At 45.8% G+C, this 18310-nt stretch overlaps 1 protein-coding gene across 1 annotated transcript in view; it reads right to left on the bottom strand.

Moving 5' to 3' along the window:
* LOC146782781 (vomeronasal type-2 receptor 26-like) overlaps positions 1-11759 on the bottom strand; it is a 140114-nt gene extending 128355 nt beyond the window's left edge. The window contains exon 1 of the mRNA XM_085636833.1: positions 11646-11759. Coding sequence (XP_085492959.1) covers positions 11646-11699 — 54 coding nt within the window. The 5' untranslated portion in view covers positions 11700-11759. The remainder of the gene's footprint in view (positions 1-11645) is intronic.
* Between the last annotated feature and the right edge of the window lie 6551 nt (positions 11760-18310).

The following is an 18310-nucleotide window of genomic DNA, read 5'->3' as shown; positions in this document are numbered from 1 at the left end:
ATTCTAGCTGCTGTGTTTTGCACCATCTGCAATTTATGTAGGACTCTTTCCTGGGCATTAATAAGTAGGCCGTTACAGTAATCTATTTTTGACATGACGAGTGTACTGATGAGAGTTTTGCCTGCATTAGAAGGAAGAAAGGGCAGAAGTTTTTTTATCATCCTAATAGTGAAAAAAGATGATGAGACGACCGAATTAACATGATGGATAAAGGAAAGTTTGTCATCAAACAGTATTCCCAAGTTTCTGACCTTAGTAACAGGGAGCGGAGGAGGACCCAACTCTTCCGGCCACCAGGAAGGGGACCAGCTTGGGGAGAGGTTTCCGAAAATCATCACTTCCGTTTTTTCAGAGTTCAGCTTTAAACAATTGTTTGCCATCCAGGTACTGATGGCAGACATTGCCTTCTTAAAATTTTCCGAGATTAACTTGGTGTTATCATGGATCTCCAACACAATCTGAGTATCGTCAGCATAGGACGTAAGCCACAGATTGTGTGACTTGATAATTCTAGCAAGGTCTGATACATATAAGTTGAACGAGGTCGGACTTAGCGAGGATCCCTGAGGGACTCCGCACGGTAGAAAGAAGGGGAGTTGTAATTACCGAACTTTACACCTTGAGTGCGGTTGGACAGGAAGGATGTCAGTAGGGCCTTTGCTTTGTCTTTGATGCCTATGGCTGAGACACGGTCGATTAAGATCGAGTGGTCGACCGTGTCAAATGCTGCTGAAAGATCCAGCAGCACCAAGACCGCAGCGCCTCCCTTATCCATAGTCATCCTAACTTCGACGGCTATTTTAATGAGTGCGGCTTCTGTCCCATGGCCTTTCCTAAAACCAAATTGGGTGTCGTCCAAAAAATTGTTGTTCTCTATGTAGCTGACTAGCTGAATATTCATCACTTTTTCGATAATCTTTGCGGGGAAAAGAAGACCTGCAATTGGTCTGTAGTTCTTGGTATCTGTGGGATTGAGGTTGTGTTTTAAGAGCAAAGGTTTAACAACGGTTTCTTTCCAGATAGAAGGATATATTCCTGTTGAAAACATTGATTTACAGATGTTGGTCAATTCGGGACCTATGATTTCCGGTATAACTTTTATTATGCTAGGCGGGCAGGGGTCATTGGGGGAACCAGATTTGGAGGTGGATATGAGATCAATGATGTATTCTGTAGTGATCTGACTAAATTCTGAGAACGAGGGGGGGGTTGTGGTTTGTGGTGTGTAATGCTGGAAGGTCACTTGAAAATGCATCTACGTTAGTTGTAATAATTTGTTTATTTGTGGAGGAGAGAGCTGAGAAGTTGGAGTAGATGTGAGTGACTTTTTCCTGAAAGAATACAGCGAGAGCATCACAGAAGGTTTGTGTAGGGGTTATAGAAGAACTGGTATCTGGTCCTGAAAGCTTAGTAACGACTTTGAATAGTTGTTTCATAGAATCTTGAGATGTTTCAATTTGATTCTGGTAGAATTTACTTTTTTCTGTGCTTAAAAGATTTTTATATTTAGACAATGCTTCCTTATAGCGTGTCTTCATAGTACTATCATAGTTTCGGCACCAGTGACGCTCTGAGTTTATGCATTTCTGCTTTTCTAGTCTTAGTGCCTCCGAGAACCAAGAATTGGTGGGGGGTGGGGGGTAGTATTCCAAAGCGTTTGACACCAAACACGACATGTTTTGATGCCGCCATCCCGAAGTTAGCATTTACCGCAAGGGTATAATGCACTTAAGAGTATATGGTATGGCTGTATCACAGAACAGCCATAAGGAAGTATTTCCGAAAGCTGAAAAGGGGTGCAGCTAATGCCTGGGCACCCTCTCACACAAAACCAAGCACTCTGCCTTCAGGATTGTCAAGGCCTGCCATAGGAGTGGCTTATAGGTTTATATGTGTCTGTATATATGTGGATATAGGTAGCCTATACCACTGTAAGGGGTGCAAGCACACCCTTACCCAGGCTGCAGTAGCAGACCTGTGGTGCCATTTTGGAGTGCTTCCCAGGGGTGGCATAATACATGCTGCAGCCCCTGGTAGGCCTCAGAGGTACCTATGCCCTAGGTACATAGTATACCATATACTAGGGGCTTATAAGGCACTCCAGAATCCAATTAGATATGTACCTAATGTACATGGAAACCATTTTAGAGAGGAAGCAGCTAGGCTGTGGTCCTGATTAGCAGGGCCACAGCCAGTCTAAGGTCGAAAAACAGTGAAACACCAGCAAAAAGTGGGGGTACCCATGTGAAGCAGATCCTACTCTCATACAGTCACCATCGAATGTGCAAACCAGCATTTAGTCAAATCGAAGACTGTAAATCAAATATTTTGTCTTCTTCTAAAAACATACCATTTAATGCAGCCAGACCGGAGAACATATGAAGGTTATCAGGAGGTTTCACACTAGGCCTAAACCTGGCTCTCACTTAAAATGCTTATCAGTGGGTGTGAGAGGGAGACAAGGAGTGTCCACACAAAAACGATCAGCAAACCCTCCATGGCTTCCATATTGTACCGGGTTGCCTAGCAGCACAAAGCTGTGAGAACAGAAATATGTCTGGTTCCTGGTCAGTGGACCCATTCAAAGCTCCTGCCAGCCCTTAGCACCTATGCAGATGTGAGAAATGATTTACACACCTGCGATTAGGGGAAAACAGGAAAAAGGAGCGAAAAAGAAACATTGGAGTGGATCTCACACTCTGGATGGTTTCAGTGCATGCCAGAAACAACCCAGAACAACCTTGGTGTTGGAGGAATGGAAGGCCACTGAACCAGCAGTAAGGAAACAGAAGACTACAGGTAAGTTATGCAAGTACCACCCAGAGTGAACTCATAAGATGGAGGAGAAACTCAAGCTTCCCGATTTCAGCAGAGTGTGTTGCTATGTTAAGTCCTTGAAAGACTCCAGGACGCCACCGTAAATCAAATTAGTCAGATGCTCAAGAGGCAAGTGAGAGATAGATACTCCAAGACATCAAGCAAAACAAGCAAAACATAGGGAAAACAGAGAACTGTAGGGGAACCTAATGAAGTGCCCTCCCCAAACCGGTAGCATGCATATGACCACACCACACACAGAGCTCTGTAGTGCACGTCTTTAATCTTCCGAGTGCAACTTTTAACTGTACGCACTGCATCAAGGAACTTTACTAACCACACCCAAACTCTTACGTACTTCTCCTATAGAGTCCATCAAGGACCGAAAGAGTCCCCCTATTCATATTTACAAGACACTACATCTCCTCCTTTGTTAAATAAAAACTACAAATATCACATATATATATATACATTAGTGTTTCTCAATGAGTCATCAAGGGGCTTCAACCAGTCTTTCAGACCTCCTCATGTGAGGTTGATGAGGCAGAGGAGCAGGGCCTACCTAGGGCACTGGGGATGCAGAAGTAGGAACTCTCAGGTGGGTAGGCCTCACTTCTGACATCTGGAGCCAACGAACATGGAGGCAGGTGCCTGAAGTGCGATAAATCTCTTGTGATGGACTTTCCAGGATGTGGAATGGTAACCAGATGTCCTTTTTTTGTTTGACCAGGATCCAGTCTTGTTCCTTGAAACCCATGTCCAGAGCCCATTGGCGTTCATCAGCATAGGTCTTCATTCTGGACTTGAGCAAGGAATCCATCGCACGGATCGCGTCTGCATCTGTCGACCTATGAGTGATCCATTGTACTAATTTGGTTCCAATGCCTCTCCCAAACATCAAGGTGGCAGGGCTTTCACCTGTAGTGTAATGGGAAGTTGATCTGTAAGATTGAAGGGCTGAACATAGCGCCAATTTGAGATCATTTCCTTCTAGCGCAGCGCATTGAACTGCTCTCTTTAGTGTGCCCATGAAGTGTTTGATGGCTGAATCTGAAAAGGGGAGGTGAAGTGAGCTAAAGAACGATATGGATTCAACCCAGATTTGTGACTGGGAGTGAGTGTCTGAAAAGCTTCAGTGCTCCATCCATTATCTCCTTGTGTTTGCCCTAATTTGTCAGGGTATGCCCAGACGTGGGTCCTTTGCTCACCTTGCCACTGGTTTCAAGATAGCCTGGCTGATGAGGGGTGTTACCCCAAAACCGGTCCCAGGATGCTTGTTTCTGGTCCAGGGAAGACCTGGCTTGGCAGTTTGAACTGGACTGTTCCCATGAGGAACAGGGTAAAGACTGATTTTCATATGGCTGGGTCTGAACTGGGGTTGTGAAGTGAGCTAAAGAACGATGATGGATTCAACCCAGATCTGTGACTGAGGGTGAGTGTCTTAAAAGTTTCAGTGCTCCGTCCATCATCTCCTTGGGTTTGCTTTGTTTGCCCTAAGTTGACAGAGTATGCCCAGACGTGGGTCTCTTGCTCACTTTGCCATTGTATTCAAGCTAGCCTGGCTGATGAGGGGTATTACCCTGAATCCGGTCCCAGGATGCTTATTCTTGAATGAGTGCGTACAACAAATGCTTAACACTACCCTCTGATAACCCTGACTGCTCAACCACACCACCACAAAAGAGAGTAAGGTATTATCTACCTTAGCCTCTGCTATACCTCTGTGGATTCACTGTACTCTGTGCACACTATCCCTTACTTTGGTATAGTATATACAGGGCCAGCTTCCTACAGGTCACACAAATCTTCTCCCTTTAGTTCCATTCCCATTCTATCCTGGAAGGGTCATCTTGGAGTGTTTGGGTGTACACAACATACCGTATGTACCAACAGATTTACAACTAGTCTCTGAGTCGCTCTACACCAAAGTACGTCCCCACAGATACCAGACACGTCAAGGTACAGTGTCTTGAACTGGTGCCTTGCAGTAAAGATTTCAGCTTTCAGGAGCACATCTGAATTTAGAGCATCATCTAGACCCAGCCAAACACCACTTGGAACTGGAGAGCTGTGGTTTCGGATTAGGGACAAACTACATTTAGTAAAGGATAACTCAGTAGCCTTAAGGACTGGACATTTCACTTTAGTGGTTCTGTTAACAGGGTGACTGCCACAACCACCAGGACGCCTTTCTTTGGCTTTGGATGAAGAGGAATCCTTGCTGTGTCTAACATAACATATCAGGAATCTGTGTAGTGTGCATGTTCAGGTAACTGATGTTTATTGTGACCCGGCTCGACAGTACTCATTTTATCATCTTCGGAAGAATGAAAGGCTGAGTGCACCTGCTGGAAATTGATCCTATGACACCGTGACCAAGCTCAGATCCATGGAGTGGATGCATTAGTCCAACGAGCAATCAGACTTCCCAAAATGACCTCCATGGACACTCGCGTCAGCAGGTATTTGCTCTTTTCCTTTCTAGGGTGATGCCTATTACTTACAAGGGTCAGTGGCGCAGGAGAAGCAGCAAACTGGTTGTCACAAAGCAAGGAGGGACAAAGACAATCCTCACTGGAACCACTATTTTGGACAGACACTCACTGTGTCCTCCAGAGGACGCCATTCACTCTGCATAGGGCTACAGTCACACATTACTTAAGCATTATAGTCTACACAACTAGCACATGGTAAAGAGCCCTTATTACGAATCCGTCACGCCGCATGTTGTTACAACGCGGTCATTTCAACGACCACGTTGTAACAACGCATACCATTACCCCACAAGGTATTACAACGACTTGCGGAGGGGGGAGAAGGTGTTGGATTGAAAATCCAACACCTTCCCTTCTGTCCGCACAGACTGGAGTTGGAATAGTAAATCATACTATTCCAACATCCAGCGCCCCCCTCCGCAAGTCCTTGTTACGACACGCGGGGTAATGGTATGCGTTTGTACAACGCGGTCGTTGTAACAACCGCGTTGTAACAACACGCGGGGTGACGGCAAGCGGAATACTGAGGCATATTCCTAGTACACAAATCATGGTGGGAATGCGAGAGAACTAGGCGCCTGTTCACCAGCTATACAGGCCAAAAGGCCCGCGTCCCTGTACTTAGCTGTCAATCTCACCACAGGCTTCAGGGGGGGGGGGGATCAATTGCCGTCCTCGATAGTTGGGTTCACTTTGGGTGCAAATCCTGACCAGCAGGTGAATGCTTTTCAAAATATGGAACATTGCCAGTGTGCCCAAAGGCTGTCACATTTACTGGGGTAAAAGGGGAGCAGGCCAGGCAGAGGTGAACATGTCCAGGGTGCGGTTTCAGCCTTTGTAGAGGTGCTAGGAATGTTCCCTTCTGAATTTTGTTCTGGAATCTGGACAACCCAGGCTCACCCATCTCATCTTCCACCCTAGAGCAGTAGGGCTCGTGGGCCCAATCTGCTACTTTCCTGCCTCAGGTCACAGATACTCAGAGAAGCTGGCAGGCTCACTGCGGAGACCTGAGTGGCAGTTTCCTGTGGAATAAATTATAATTCCACGCCACATAAATGTGCTGCATTACAATTGGTCTCTCCGCCCTACAAGCCTTCCTCCCAGTGCTCAACGCTAAGGCGGTTTGTTGATTTATTTATGTATCTTTCTTTAGTGCTGCACATCACCTAGACCGCTTCACAGCACTGGAACAGGAAGAAAAAGAACAAGAATTTGAGGAGCACAGAATCCAGAGGCGGGAGAGTCCATCCGGATGCACAGGATTGGCCCGGGCCTGCCCTTCTTGGGACGCTCTTCTCCTGAAGGTGTCAGTAGTTGAATGCATGTTGGAAGCGTTTATTGTTCGGGTGTTTTCTGAACTGAAGTTAACCAGTTTCCGTTTGGAGTTGCGGGCTAAGGATGTTCCACAGTTTGCACACTGGACCCCCCAGGGCCTTCCACCAGGCTATCAGCAAACATCAAACAGTCAAGTGCTACAAAGTAAAGTAACCAGCCATGTGTTCACCTGTCCACAGAAATGAAGAAGGACCGACAAGCTACAAAGAGAAAGGGACACGAATGTCAATGTTTCTCTGCCACGTCCGAGAAGAGCTGCCCAGCATGTCTGCCCAGGTGCCAAGGTGCATGTTGGCTCAGGAGGAAAGCGCCTGAGGGAACTACAGGGCGAAGATGTCCCCAGTGAGGTATCATCCCCCCTTCTGCAGGTCGTAGCATGGGAAGGTGACGTGTTTGCATCCTGCTACCCCGCTCTGCTACTCAGTGCTATTCTCGGCCACTATGTACCATTCAGTGTCTCTCAAGATAGTAATGCTTTGATACCTGGCACAGTCCCAATTTTCGCTGCCAATGCCACTCTGTCGAACCCAATACTCTCATGGCCCATTTAGTGGCACGTTGCCTCATTCTGTGCCACCTAACACAGTTCGGTGGTATGTTGTAGAACTGTGAAACATCTCATGCTAGTTTGTGCTGTCTGCTGCCTTGTGTGCTTCCTCCTGCCATTTTATTTATCTTATATATTGCGATGTTGTGTTGTTGGCTGCTGTGCCCACATTTGTGCTATCATTGTCATTCTGTGATTCCTAGAGCCACCATGCACTATCTAGAGTTAGTTTGTGATACCAAATGGCTGTGAGGATCTGGGTATATTATATGCTATGGCTGTGGGGCAGTGTTTAATTTGAGCCGATGGTTTCCGGTGCTCGCACCAGCACTTAATTGTCAACACTAGTGTTTGTAACAGTCTGCCACAAGGTGGCGCTGTCTGGCTGATTTAAAGAGGACCACCACAACAGTTAATTATTAATTCAATATACATTAAAAATTACTATTAACTGCCGCCCAAACCATTCTTATAGCTTTGGGTACCTGAAATAGTTTGAACTGTCACACTTGTAGGAGTGTGATGGTTAGTAGTTGTGTTGTTACTATCATCGGCAGCATGGCAGGGGCAATGTGTGGTGCAAGCTGCAGTGGCCTCCTGGCGAGAGCCCTGGCACTTATTTTTTTGGTGGACAAATTAAGCACTTCTGTGGGGCCTTATCATGAAATACGAGCAGCAAGGCTTGAACAAAGGAACTTATTGTAAAGCATTAAACAGTACCAAACAACAAAATAAGAAAGCCCCAGCACACCCATTTATAAAATAGGGTGTATTTGTTTTGCATTTTTAGAGTGCAAGATGAGCAAACTCAACTGGAGGGTTCCGGAGATATGATTCTTAAAGGTTTTCTCAATTTAATTCCAAATGCAAACAAGCATTGTTCATCAAAAAGTTTGCAAACTTTTCAAAAGTTTGGCAAATGTTAGTACAACTACTCTGGCCCGGCTTGAGCAACCAAATAATACAATATAATGGTTTAGGGGTCCAATGGAGCAGATATGGACCTTGTCACTGGTGAGTTTTACAGTCCATTTCCAGCCTTCACAGCATGACCTCCATAGACTATAACAGAGTGGTCCTGATGCTGGGAATGCAGTATGAAAAGATGATCACCAATGCTCCGGTTGGTATGTAGTCAATGTGGGTGCCTTTGTGGTGGTCCCTCAGTCCACGGGTAATGTGGGGCAACTTGTCAGCAGAGATCAGGGTCCCATGACGTCCTATTTAGAGAAGTTAAAGGACAGTGGTGACTGGGCTTCTGGTCTAACGATACAGTGGTTGAAGCAAAATCCTTTATGGGGGGGCTAGTGTCCCTCTGGAATGACCAATCCAGGCTTTGATGACACTGAAAAAAACGGTTTGGGCACTGGCCTTCTCTCTCTTCCCCTGTCTCCAGTGTGTCTTCCTAAACAATGGGCGGCCACTTAAGAGTGTTATCAGCATTTGCCCATCAAAGCAGCTTTCCCTTTGAAGCTCGCACTTTCGGCTGACACCCTGAGTGGCTCCCGGCAAAGGGAAGCTAACACCTCACCCTGTGACAGACAATGTTTTATCCTGAGCCTGGGAGTCGTTAACACGACTGCCCAGGCGGGCAAAGAGCTGTCTGTGTGTCCCAGCGGTGTGAGGATACTGGGGCACAGAGTGACAACTAAAGTTGCCAAATTTTAATAGTGACATTAAATTCAACCTGGGCTTCAGGTCAGGTTTAATGCCCATGAGTCATTTGATACCTTACAGTACCCAGTCAGCAGCGGCCCATGCGTGTAAGAGCGGTGGGCGTTGGGGCTGGGTTCGACAGACGACCATGAGAGAAAATTAAAAAAATTATTCATTTTCCCTCGTTGTCGTCTGTCGAAATCCCATCACCCCAGCTGGCCTCACTGCTCTTACCTGCACGGGCTACTGCTCTACCCAGGCCTTCCTTTAGGGAGACTTACAAATATTGTTAAGGGAAGTGGTGTCTTTTCCATTGGTTTAAATGGCAAAGTCAAACTAGCAGTGTGTCGCTGCCCTTCCAGTCTGCAGTGGCAGGCTGGGAGCCATTTTGTAATCTGACACACACAGAGTGGCACAATCAGTGCTGCAACCTTGGGTGGACACTCTGCTTTACAGGCCCTTGGTACCCTGGGTACCACATACTATGTACTTATAAGAAAGTCAATACTTGCCAATAGCCAATTCAATATGCACATTGTAATGGGTAAGAACACTGACACTGAGGTCTGGTTGGCAGGCCTCAGTGCACTCTCAGAGTTGATAAACCAGCAGCCTCAGTCCACAAAGTGGGGGGTGAATATGCAAAAAGAGGCATTTACTTACAGAGGCCAATCGCAGGTGGACCAGTAACACTGACGTGGCCAGTAACTGGCGTTACTACCCCAAAAGGTATCGCAAGATCAATGGTAAATCCACAGATCCTGTGCATTTCAGCTGGGTATTTCAGCTGTTCAAAGTGGCCAAAATCGCAGAGTAAAATTCCAGGGAGAACTCCGGATTAACTCGTGTAATCAAGACTGTAATTAGGAATTCCCTGGTGATTCCTCCTTACTAAGGAGATTTCAGTATGTCCTGACTTTTCAAACTCCCGGGAGGAGGCAAACTTGATGGGGCCGGCACTGGGACACTCGTAATGATGCTCTAAGTGCCATTCTCTTATACGCTGTCCAGTCTTGTCTTTGTATGCGCATGGTATTGCTATAGCGCGAACCTAGCCAAAAAGCAACAGAGTATGTGGTAACAGATAAACAAAGTCAACTACTAATAGGAGGAGGAACTGGGTTGGGAATGGTTCATGAATTGTGATTTAATGTTCATCAAAGAGGCTATTTGGTTTAATCCACTTTTTCTGCTACTAACTGGTATCATGTAGTACCTGGTTCCATTATGACCTATTCTATGCCATTCTGCAGCACCTATTAACATTTGATACCACCTGGCAGAGTTCTGTGCTGCTTAATACAGTCATGTCATAGCTGGTGTAAATCTGTTCTGCCTGTTGCAAGGTATACTAACTTGAGCCATATTTATATGTCTGGTATATTTCTGTGCTGAGTCCCCCAGTGCTGTCCTGTGCTAACCAGCGCCACCAGGAAATTTGAAAAATCTATGTTGGTTTATTCATGCATAAAATGTTTTTCCCACAATAAGCATTCATAACTATGATTGTTTATGACAATAGCGACATCTTATCTCTAAGTCATAGACTGGCACATGCATCAAGGTACGCTTTTGCGATTCCTTAATTGCAATTATTAAGGAATTGCAATTAAGGAATCACAAAACACTTTGCATGTAAGCATCGCTAAACAAATAGCGATTCCTAAACATTCCTTAATTGCGACTCGCAAATTGCGAGTCGCAATTAAGGAATGGCTTCCCATTCATTCCTATGGGCCTGTCAAAAGGACATCCTGTTGCACCCCTGAAATTGTAATGTGCACCTATGTTGCGCACACACATGCCCCAAGGGCACTTTAGTGCATTTTTCAAAGTATTTGCAAATTAACGACCTGTTTTATTTTTCGATAATTTGCGACCTCTGATAGCAAAAGCGCTATTTTAAATTGCTTCTAGCATTGCATTTAAGGAATCGCAAATTGTGATTCTTTAAATGCAATCGCAATTTAAGATCTTTGCATTTGGGATGATGCATCCCTAATGCAAAAATACCAGTCGCAAAGGGACAGATTCTAAGAATCTGCCCGTTTGCGACCTGTTTTTAGTTTGATGCATGGGGCCCAAAGACTTTGAGTTCTAGGGATTTATGTGATTTGAAATTTGAACATTGATACAATCCCCATAGCCTTGAAACTACCATTAGTAGATTATCCACGAATTTCACCTTTAATTCTCTATTTCTTTTTTACAGTTTTTGCTTGGTTTTATCACCTGCAAGCCAGTGGAAAAAGAAAGTCCAAAACACAAGCAGGTCCAATTTACCCTCAGTCTAATTCAGTGGCAGTGCTAAAACTGATGCAAAACACCTAGCACTATTTTAGCTCCAGCACTACAATGCTGTGGATTCCCCTGGTGTTGTGTCTGCAGAGCCCTCTGTAGATGCTGTACAGAACAGTATGCAGTGCTCCTGACTTCTTTCTCTTTACTGCCCCAACCGCCTCTTCCCCGTGATAGACAGTGAGTATCCTCTTACCTCCAAATCCCCCAAAAACCAGAAGGGGCAGAATTTGCTGGTGCATTATGTGGCCTCCAGGACAATCTGTGCTTAGCCATCACTGCCCATACTCCTTGTAGGCCCCATTAATGCAGGCATTCCAGTATGCCCAAAGTCACCATCATTGGAAGACGGTGGACCTGAACATGTATATCCTGACTGGTTGCACAAAAACACTAAAATCAAAGTGGAAGGAATGTCACACTCCACATGTCATTCCAACACCTTCAATGGTGACAAATACTGGTGTAATTCCATACCTGTCAGTCAGTCCTCTCACCTGGGGTAGCCTGTAGAGTCCTAATAGTTGGGCCATAGCCACCGTCTGGACCATGCCGGCATCTCCGATGATAGCCAACAGCCTAGCCTGAGAGTGTGGGCACTGGTAGTTGAGATCACCCTTCTCCTTCCCCGACGTCAACTGTGAGACACCCTCGAGTGCTCTTCTTACGATGTTACACGAGTCGATGACCCCGAATCCCAGAGTGAGGTTGGGCAAGAGAGCCGGATTATGGTTGATCTCGTTTATAGTGAAGAGCATGGAGAGGACCCAGCGATAGGACCTGAAGCCGAAGCTAAGAATAGAGCACAACGGTGTATCAACATTGAGTGATATAAAAGTGTGCATGCAGAAGTAGGCAGGTATGAAACATGGAACTAGACACAACCCCCAAAAGAATAAATATCTTTAGAGTATGGTGGACAGGGACACCATCACAAACATGACCTATGCCTCGTATAACACATGTCATTGACTATAGTGCACTTGTAATATGGCGGATAGGACAGTCTCCATCATTGAGATGGAAGCCAATTGATATCAAAAGCGGGTGCTCTGTAGTGAATGCTGATGTAAGAAAGCGTAGTGCTCTGTCATAGCACAGCACTTTTGTAGACATATAGCAACCAACAATTGGGAAGATAGTTCTTATCTGTTTGTTTCTTGGCCATTTCTAAGCCTTTTTATGATGTGGGTTTAATCACTAGTCTCACTACTTCTTCCCCACCTCTCTTCTCCTCTGCCTCTGTCTGTTTCTCCAACAGTTTTCCTTCCTTTCCGTCTCTCTCTCTCTCTCTCTCTGTACCTGTCTCTGTCCTCCAGCCTCATTCTCCATTCTTCCTCTCTCTGCTTTCTCCCCTCTGTCTCCCTCTATCTTCTCTATCGCTCTTCTCTTCCCTGTATCTCTCTCTCTGCCTCTCTGTTCTCCCATCTCCCTTAATCCTGCTTTCTCTCCCTCGCTGTAGCTCTCTCTTTCTCTCTTTTTCCCTGTCTCACTCTCCTTGTCTCCCTCTCTCTCTCGGTCTATGTCTGTTGCGTTCGCCACGTGTTTCCATCGGTCTTGCTTTCTCTTTATTGCTCTGTCTCCCTCTCTGTTCTCTCCATATCTCTTCCCCCTCTCTGTTCCCTGTCTCTCCTTCCGCCTCTCTCCTGTTGTTACACTCTTGCACACTCTTAACACCTGATGCCTGTCATTGGCCTCAAGAACCTTGTGTCGCACTAATGACAAATGTCTGTAGTATCTCGTTGGATACTGTGAGAAGCTGGCTTGGTATATGGTGCATACTTCTATAAGTGGGCACCCTGCACCAATCCAGACAACCCTTATGGTGATTTTAGTGGTCTTAGACAACCCTAGAAAAGCTCTCTAAATGGTAGCTGTGTAGAGCAGCCTTCAGGCTTACTCCAGAAGGAGTGTAAAGCAGCCTGTTTTACCAGAACGTAATCTAATAGGTATAGATTAAGTGAAAAAGAACCACACAGTGTAGTTATAAAAATATGTATTTATTATAAGACACTCACTAACACATACAAATATCTGTTAGTCAGGGATATACAAGAGGCACATAATACTTTGCAGAGAAAACAGGCAAGTAGCACGAAATACACAGTGGTTGCCAGGGGGAGACCAAATCAAATACTAAAATAGTGGTATGCGAACTACGACTCAAGTTAAGACTGTACCCAGAAGGCGTGGAAGTACCGGGGACCCAAGAAACCACCCGAGGTATGTAAACAGTAACCTCACAGAGGCCGTATGCAGAGTGGGAATACGACCACGGGCTCAATACAAGACAACGGGTAAGTTGCAGTTGAAATTTTAAAGAAGAAGGGCCCTTCCCAGTGGACCCTAGAGAAACCCTGAGGAAGACAGAAGGTTGGAGAGCCACCCTACCCATGGATACCTTAGGAACCAGGATACCTACACCAGGGAAGTCTGGTGCATAGGTGTGAAGTGGGTTGGAAACCGCAGTCAAACCCAATGGAGGACTTCAGGAAGATGCCGCTGCTGGAGAAGGTGAAAGTGTACAGTGGAACACAAAGGTGGATTCAGGAGGAGAGGTACCTGCAAGCAGAGGGGACAGAGTCAATGCCACTCAGGAGTGACCAGGAGGCACGGGAGACGAATACCCACCAATGTCGGGTGTTGCAGAAGAGTTGACGGTGACCTTGGAGCTGCAGCTGTGCGGATGAGGCAATGCTGTTGGAGACCAGGAGCCGATCACAAGCTATCCCATGTCAGGTTTTGAGAGTTGATGAGTCGATGTCCTTCAGGAGCACCAACAAGCCTTGGCAACCGCAACCAATGTGGAAAGCAAAAAAGGTGCAGTGTCAGGACCAGCAAGTCCAGGTGACTCGCCACAAGCAGAGGAGTCACAGCATGCCCCGGGCAATCAGGGAAGCCTTTTGAAATCAAGTAAGACCCTCAAGAGGACCCTAAGGCCAGAGGCACTTGAGTCGTAAGAGGACCTCGAGCAGCTCACCAAAGATAAAGGGCCACGGTGCAAGTGATGGGGTTAGGACAAAGATCTTGGTCACAGAAGATGCTTGAGGTTGGGGCTACTCAGAGCCCGGAGATCTAGGAAGAAGGAAGCCAACAAGCCTTTGCAACGGCAAGTCAATGCGGTGCACAGGGGTTCAGTTCCTGCAGCTCTGACAAGGGATACTGGCCTCAAACTTGGTGAGAGGACAGGGCAGGCCTCAAGGGATGTGAAGAACCATGACTTGTGTTGCTGAGCTTTTCGGACTTCGTGGGAGCCCATGATCAGCAGACCGGTCAGCTTCGTTGGGGTGCCTGCAGATGGAGGGAAGTGACTCCTTCAATTCAAGGGAGATTCCTTCAGGTGTCCTGGATGTCCACAGGCCTTGGAATGTTCCTGTATGGAGCACGAGCACAGACGTTGCAGTAAATGAGCAGGACAATGAGACCAGGAGAAGCAGTAGTCTTCCCAGTTGCAGTCTCAAAGCTCAGAGAAAGGTACAACGAAGTCCAGAGTGCCCAGATGGTCGAAGATGAAGTGATGTCTTGGACTGAATCTTGTCCTAGGACAAATCTAGGGAGCCACCCACAGGTAAGCCCTTAAGTACCCTAGGGAAAGGGTCGGGGCAAATCATGGTTCTCTTCCAGGGAAGGGGTCGGACAGTGGGGTGGATACTCCCATTTCCTTTGTCCAGTTTCGCACCAGAGCGGGAGCCACCGGCTCCCTGAACTGGTTGGAACTGGACTACTCAAGGAGGGCACCAAATGTGCCCCTCCGGCAGACTTAGATGAGCTGGCAAGCTCTCCCACCCTGACCTAATACACTAAACCCTGTCTGGGAGGTGGTCACACCTCCCTGTGACAGGATACCTATTGTCCTCTCTTCCCATGCTCGAGCCTGGCTCAGCAGCAAAAGGGCAGAATTGTTTCTCTGGTCGGCAGCAGCCATGTTGTGCTGTCCGGATCTAGAAGACTGGCACCGGGGGCACTGAGGGCCTTCCGGAGGAGCTTTACAGTACATGGAATCATACCTCCCACACCGTCTATGGTGCGGGGGTATGATTCCAACATGTTGATACCAAACATGACAGGGTTTGTTACAGCCAGTTTAGAGTTAGCCATAGCGTAATGACGCATGGCCACTCTATATATGGTAATGGCGGTTGCACTTAGAACCTGGGAGAATGGACTCCAAATGTTGTAGGGATGTCCCGCTCAGGCAGGGACACTCTCACACTTAGAACTGAGCACCCTGCCTTCAGGATTGAAAGGCCTGCTTTGGGGGTGACTTATAGCAGTGACCTCAGATATAGGGAAACCTATATCTGTCGTAAGTGGTGGATGCTAGCACCAGCTTACACAGGCTGCAATGGCAGGCCTGTAGTTACAGTTTGAGTGGTCTCCCATGGGTGACATAATACATGCTTCAGCCCATGGGGGACCCCTGGTGTACCTATGCCCTGGGTACCTCTGTACCATATACTAGGGACTTGTAAGTGTACACCAGTAGCCAATCTGGTGTGTACCTAGGTACTAACCATAATCAATCTAGAGGAGAAAGCGCAGAGACTGGGGTCCTGATTAGCAGGATTCCAGCGCCTTGAGACCTTCACGGGTGAGTAGCGCGCTTTACAATCCCCTGATTGATTGTTTGAGTCAGACTAGCCAGAAACAGCACAGCACCAGGCAAAAAGTTTGGGTAACCATAAAAGCAGATCCTACTTTCCTACAGACACAAATTGACATTAAAGAGTTTAGATATGCACAAGTTGGTTAAGAGCTGCAACCAATGAGGCGGGAAGAACTTGGCAATAGGAGAAAGTAGTTGACACATAAAAATGTATGTATAAATAACAGGTTGAAATTCCCTGTGCAGATCTAAGAGGCACATGTTTGTCAAACTCTTCACACACAGCTTCATATCTTCTTAAACTCAACAGGGAATTCCATCTGTTGCAGGTGTCTGCCACATTTGCAGGCAAAAGAATGCTGGAGAGAAACTCAACCTCGAACCTACATGAGACGAAGCAGGATATTGGTTGTACCAAGGGGGCTTACTGTGTGCCCAAACCAGAAGAGCAGGTAGGGGATTCCAGCTTGAACATGATTTATTTATTTTTGTATGAAAGTTCAAGCCCAAGCCAGGAAATCCCACCTTTATGTGGTTCCAAAAGTCACACGAAGTAGCAGAAGCCTTTGACATGGCATTAGTGCTGGCACTGTGGTTTGTATGTTTCTTCTCTGGCTGCATCGGTGATACCACAACCGTTGCACTAACTTCACAGGCTGATTGTGTAGATCTTTGGTAGGTTTTGTCTGCTATCCTTGTCTGGTTTATCTCTCCTCACACTCTTTCACTAGGTGTTAGATTATATCATTCAGTTTCCTCTCCTTGTACACGTTTTGAGTCTTCTCCCACCTCTCTTTCTTTACTTTGAAATTAGTTAATTTCCAAGCTTACAGGTGTTTATCTTTCTCTTCTATCTTTTCTACCCTTTCTCTACATGTTTGCTTGCTCTTGATCAATACCTTTCGACCATGTTTACTCCTGTCTTTATTTGGTCACTACTGGTTTGTTTGGAGGTTGAGTTTTTGAATTAAATCTGAAATCCCTTCATGAAATTGTTGAATCCAGTGGTTTCCATTCATTTTATGGAGAAATATGCCCTGTAGATTAATTTGCTCAAGAAAAAAATACAGAATTCGTATGTCTTGCTTGAATAGGCAAGTCTTTAGTTTAAATTTTGCAGAATTACCACAAAGAAACAGTACAGAACCCACCTAAACTATTGCCAGATGTATACACTGAAGACGTGCATAGAATTCATACTACTTTGCAAGCGCCAACATTTGGAGTGAATTTGCAGAGTAGAACTTCTTGCTTACATCTCACAGACTGGTCTCTCCGGTGGTTCGGTGAAGGAAACCTTTGTCAACACTGTGCTGTAATGGATGGGGAAAATCCCACCCAGGATAACGTCTCCATTTTGAAAGAACCCCTCAACTCCAAGCGGCGGCAGGCGGCATCCAGGCGTGGACGCTGAGGCTGGCGGGATAGACACCAGGAGCAGAAGGAAGCTGCACAGACACCACGCCATCTACCACGTCTAGCCAGGGCTGCAGGACCTCTGGGAGCAGATCTGTGAGAGACAAAAGGAATGCCTTTAAACATTAGAGTTGACAATGGCACTGTCACACCAATGAATTCCAGAATGATGGAAGGGCACACACAGATCTCCCTAACGTGTTACAGGCACAAGTATTGGTTGGATTTACGGGCTCATGTGCATCTCATGGGAACCCAGGTTTCCTCTCAAATCTCAAATTATTAGATGTTACAACACTGAAACTTCTGAGGAAATGCCAGGAACTTTGATAAGTTAATTAATTGCAGAATAGAATACATATTTGGTTTTTAGCAATCTTACAGCTTCATGTAACATTCAGATGACATTGGCAAGAAACACATGCTTCAAGAATTGCCTTTTAAGAGCAAATATTTGATGGCAGAATAAACATTCATGAACTATTGTTTGTAAAGTTTCCACACAATCACCAACTCAGTTCTGCAGGTTGATTTAATTTTATTTTATTCATGTCGGGCTCTCAGGTTTCCTAGGTCTATTCGTGAGTGTGCCATCTAGTCCAGGTACTTATAGTTATGAAGTTACAATGGTACAAAAAGAACTACGAGTACCAGAATGAAAAGAAAACCCTTGGCTGACGGAGCTACTCACAATGTACCTCAGAAAATTGACAGCTCTGAAGAAATGCAGAAAAATTGGTTCAAAATTCAGTGGCGGCTGGTGACATTTGAAAGTGGTGTGGTGTAAATGTTGGGCGTGACTTTTATATTGTGAGCAATGTGAACACGTTCAATGAAGAAACCTGGGGTCTAGGGGGAGTCCCTTTCCCGAGAAAGAAATGAAAAAAAGATTGGCAAATGATGCATTTTAAAGCAAATTAATGTTGCGATAAAGCAAGGCTTATAAAGCAGTGGGAACGTATAGTCTTGAAATATTAAAAACTACCCCATATTTTCTTGCATTAATATGTTCAACCGTTAGTGAGATGTGAAAGTTGTACAGTATGACAACTTTAGCTCTTTAAAATGTATGCTTGCACAGTGTCTCGCACTGTATGTAGCATTAACTTCGGAAAAATATGCTCTGACCAGACTTCCAGA

The sequence above is a fragment of the Triturus cristatus genome, chromosome 12, assembly GCF_964204655.1.
Source record: "Triturus cristatus chromosome 12, aTriCri1.1, whole genome shotgun sequence".
Taxonomy (NCBI): domain Eukaryota; kingdom Metazoa; phylum Chordata; class Amphibia; order Caudata; family Salamandridae; genus Triturus; species Triturus cristatus.
Note: the sequence above shows the minus strand (reverse complement) of the source record. Positions and strands in the feature narration are given on the sequence as shown.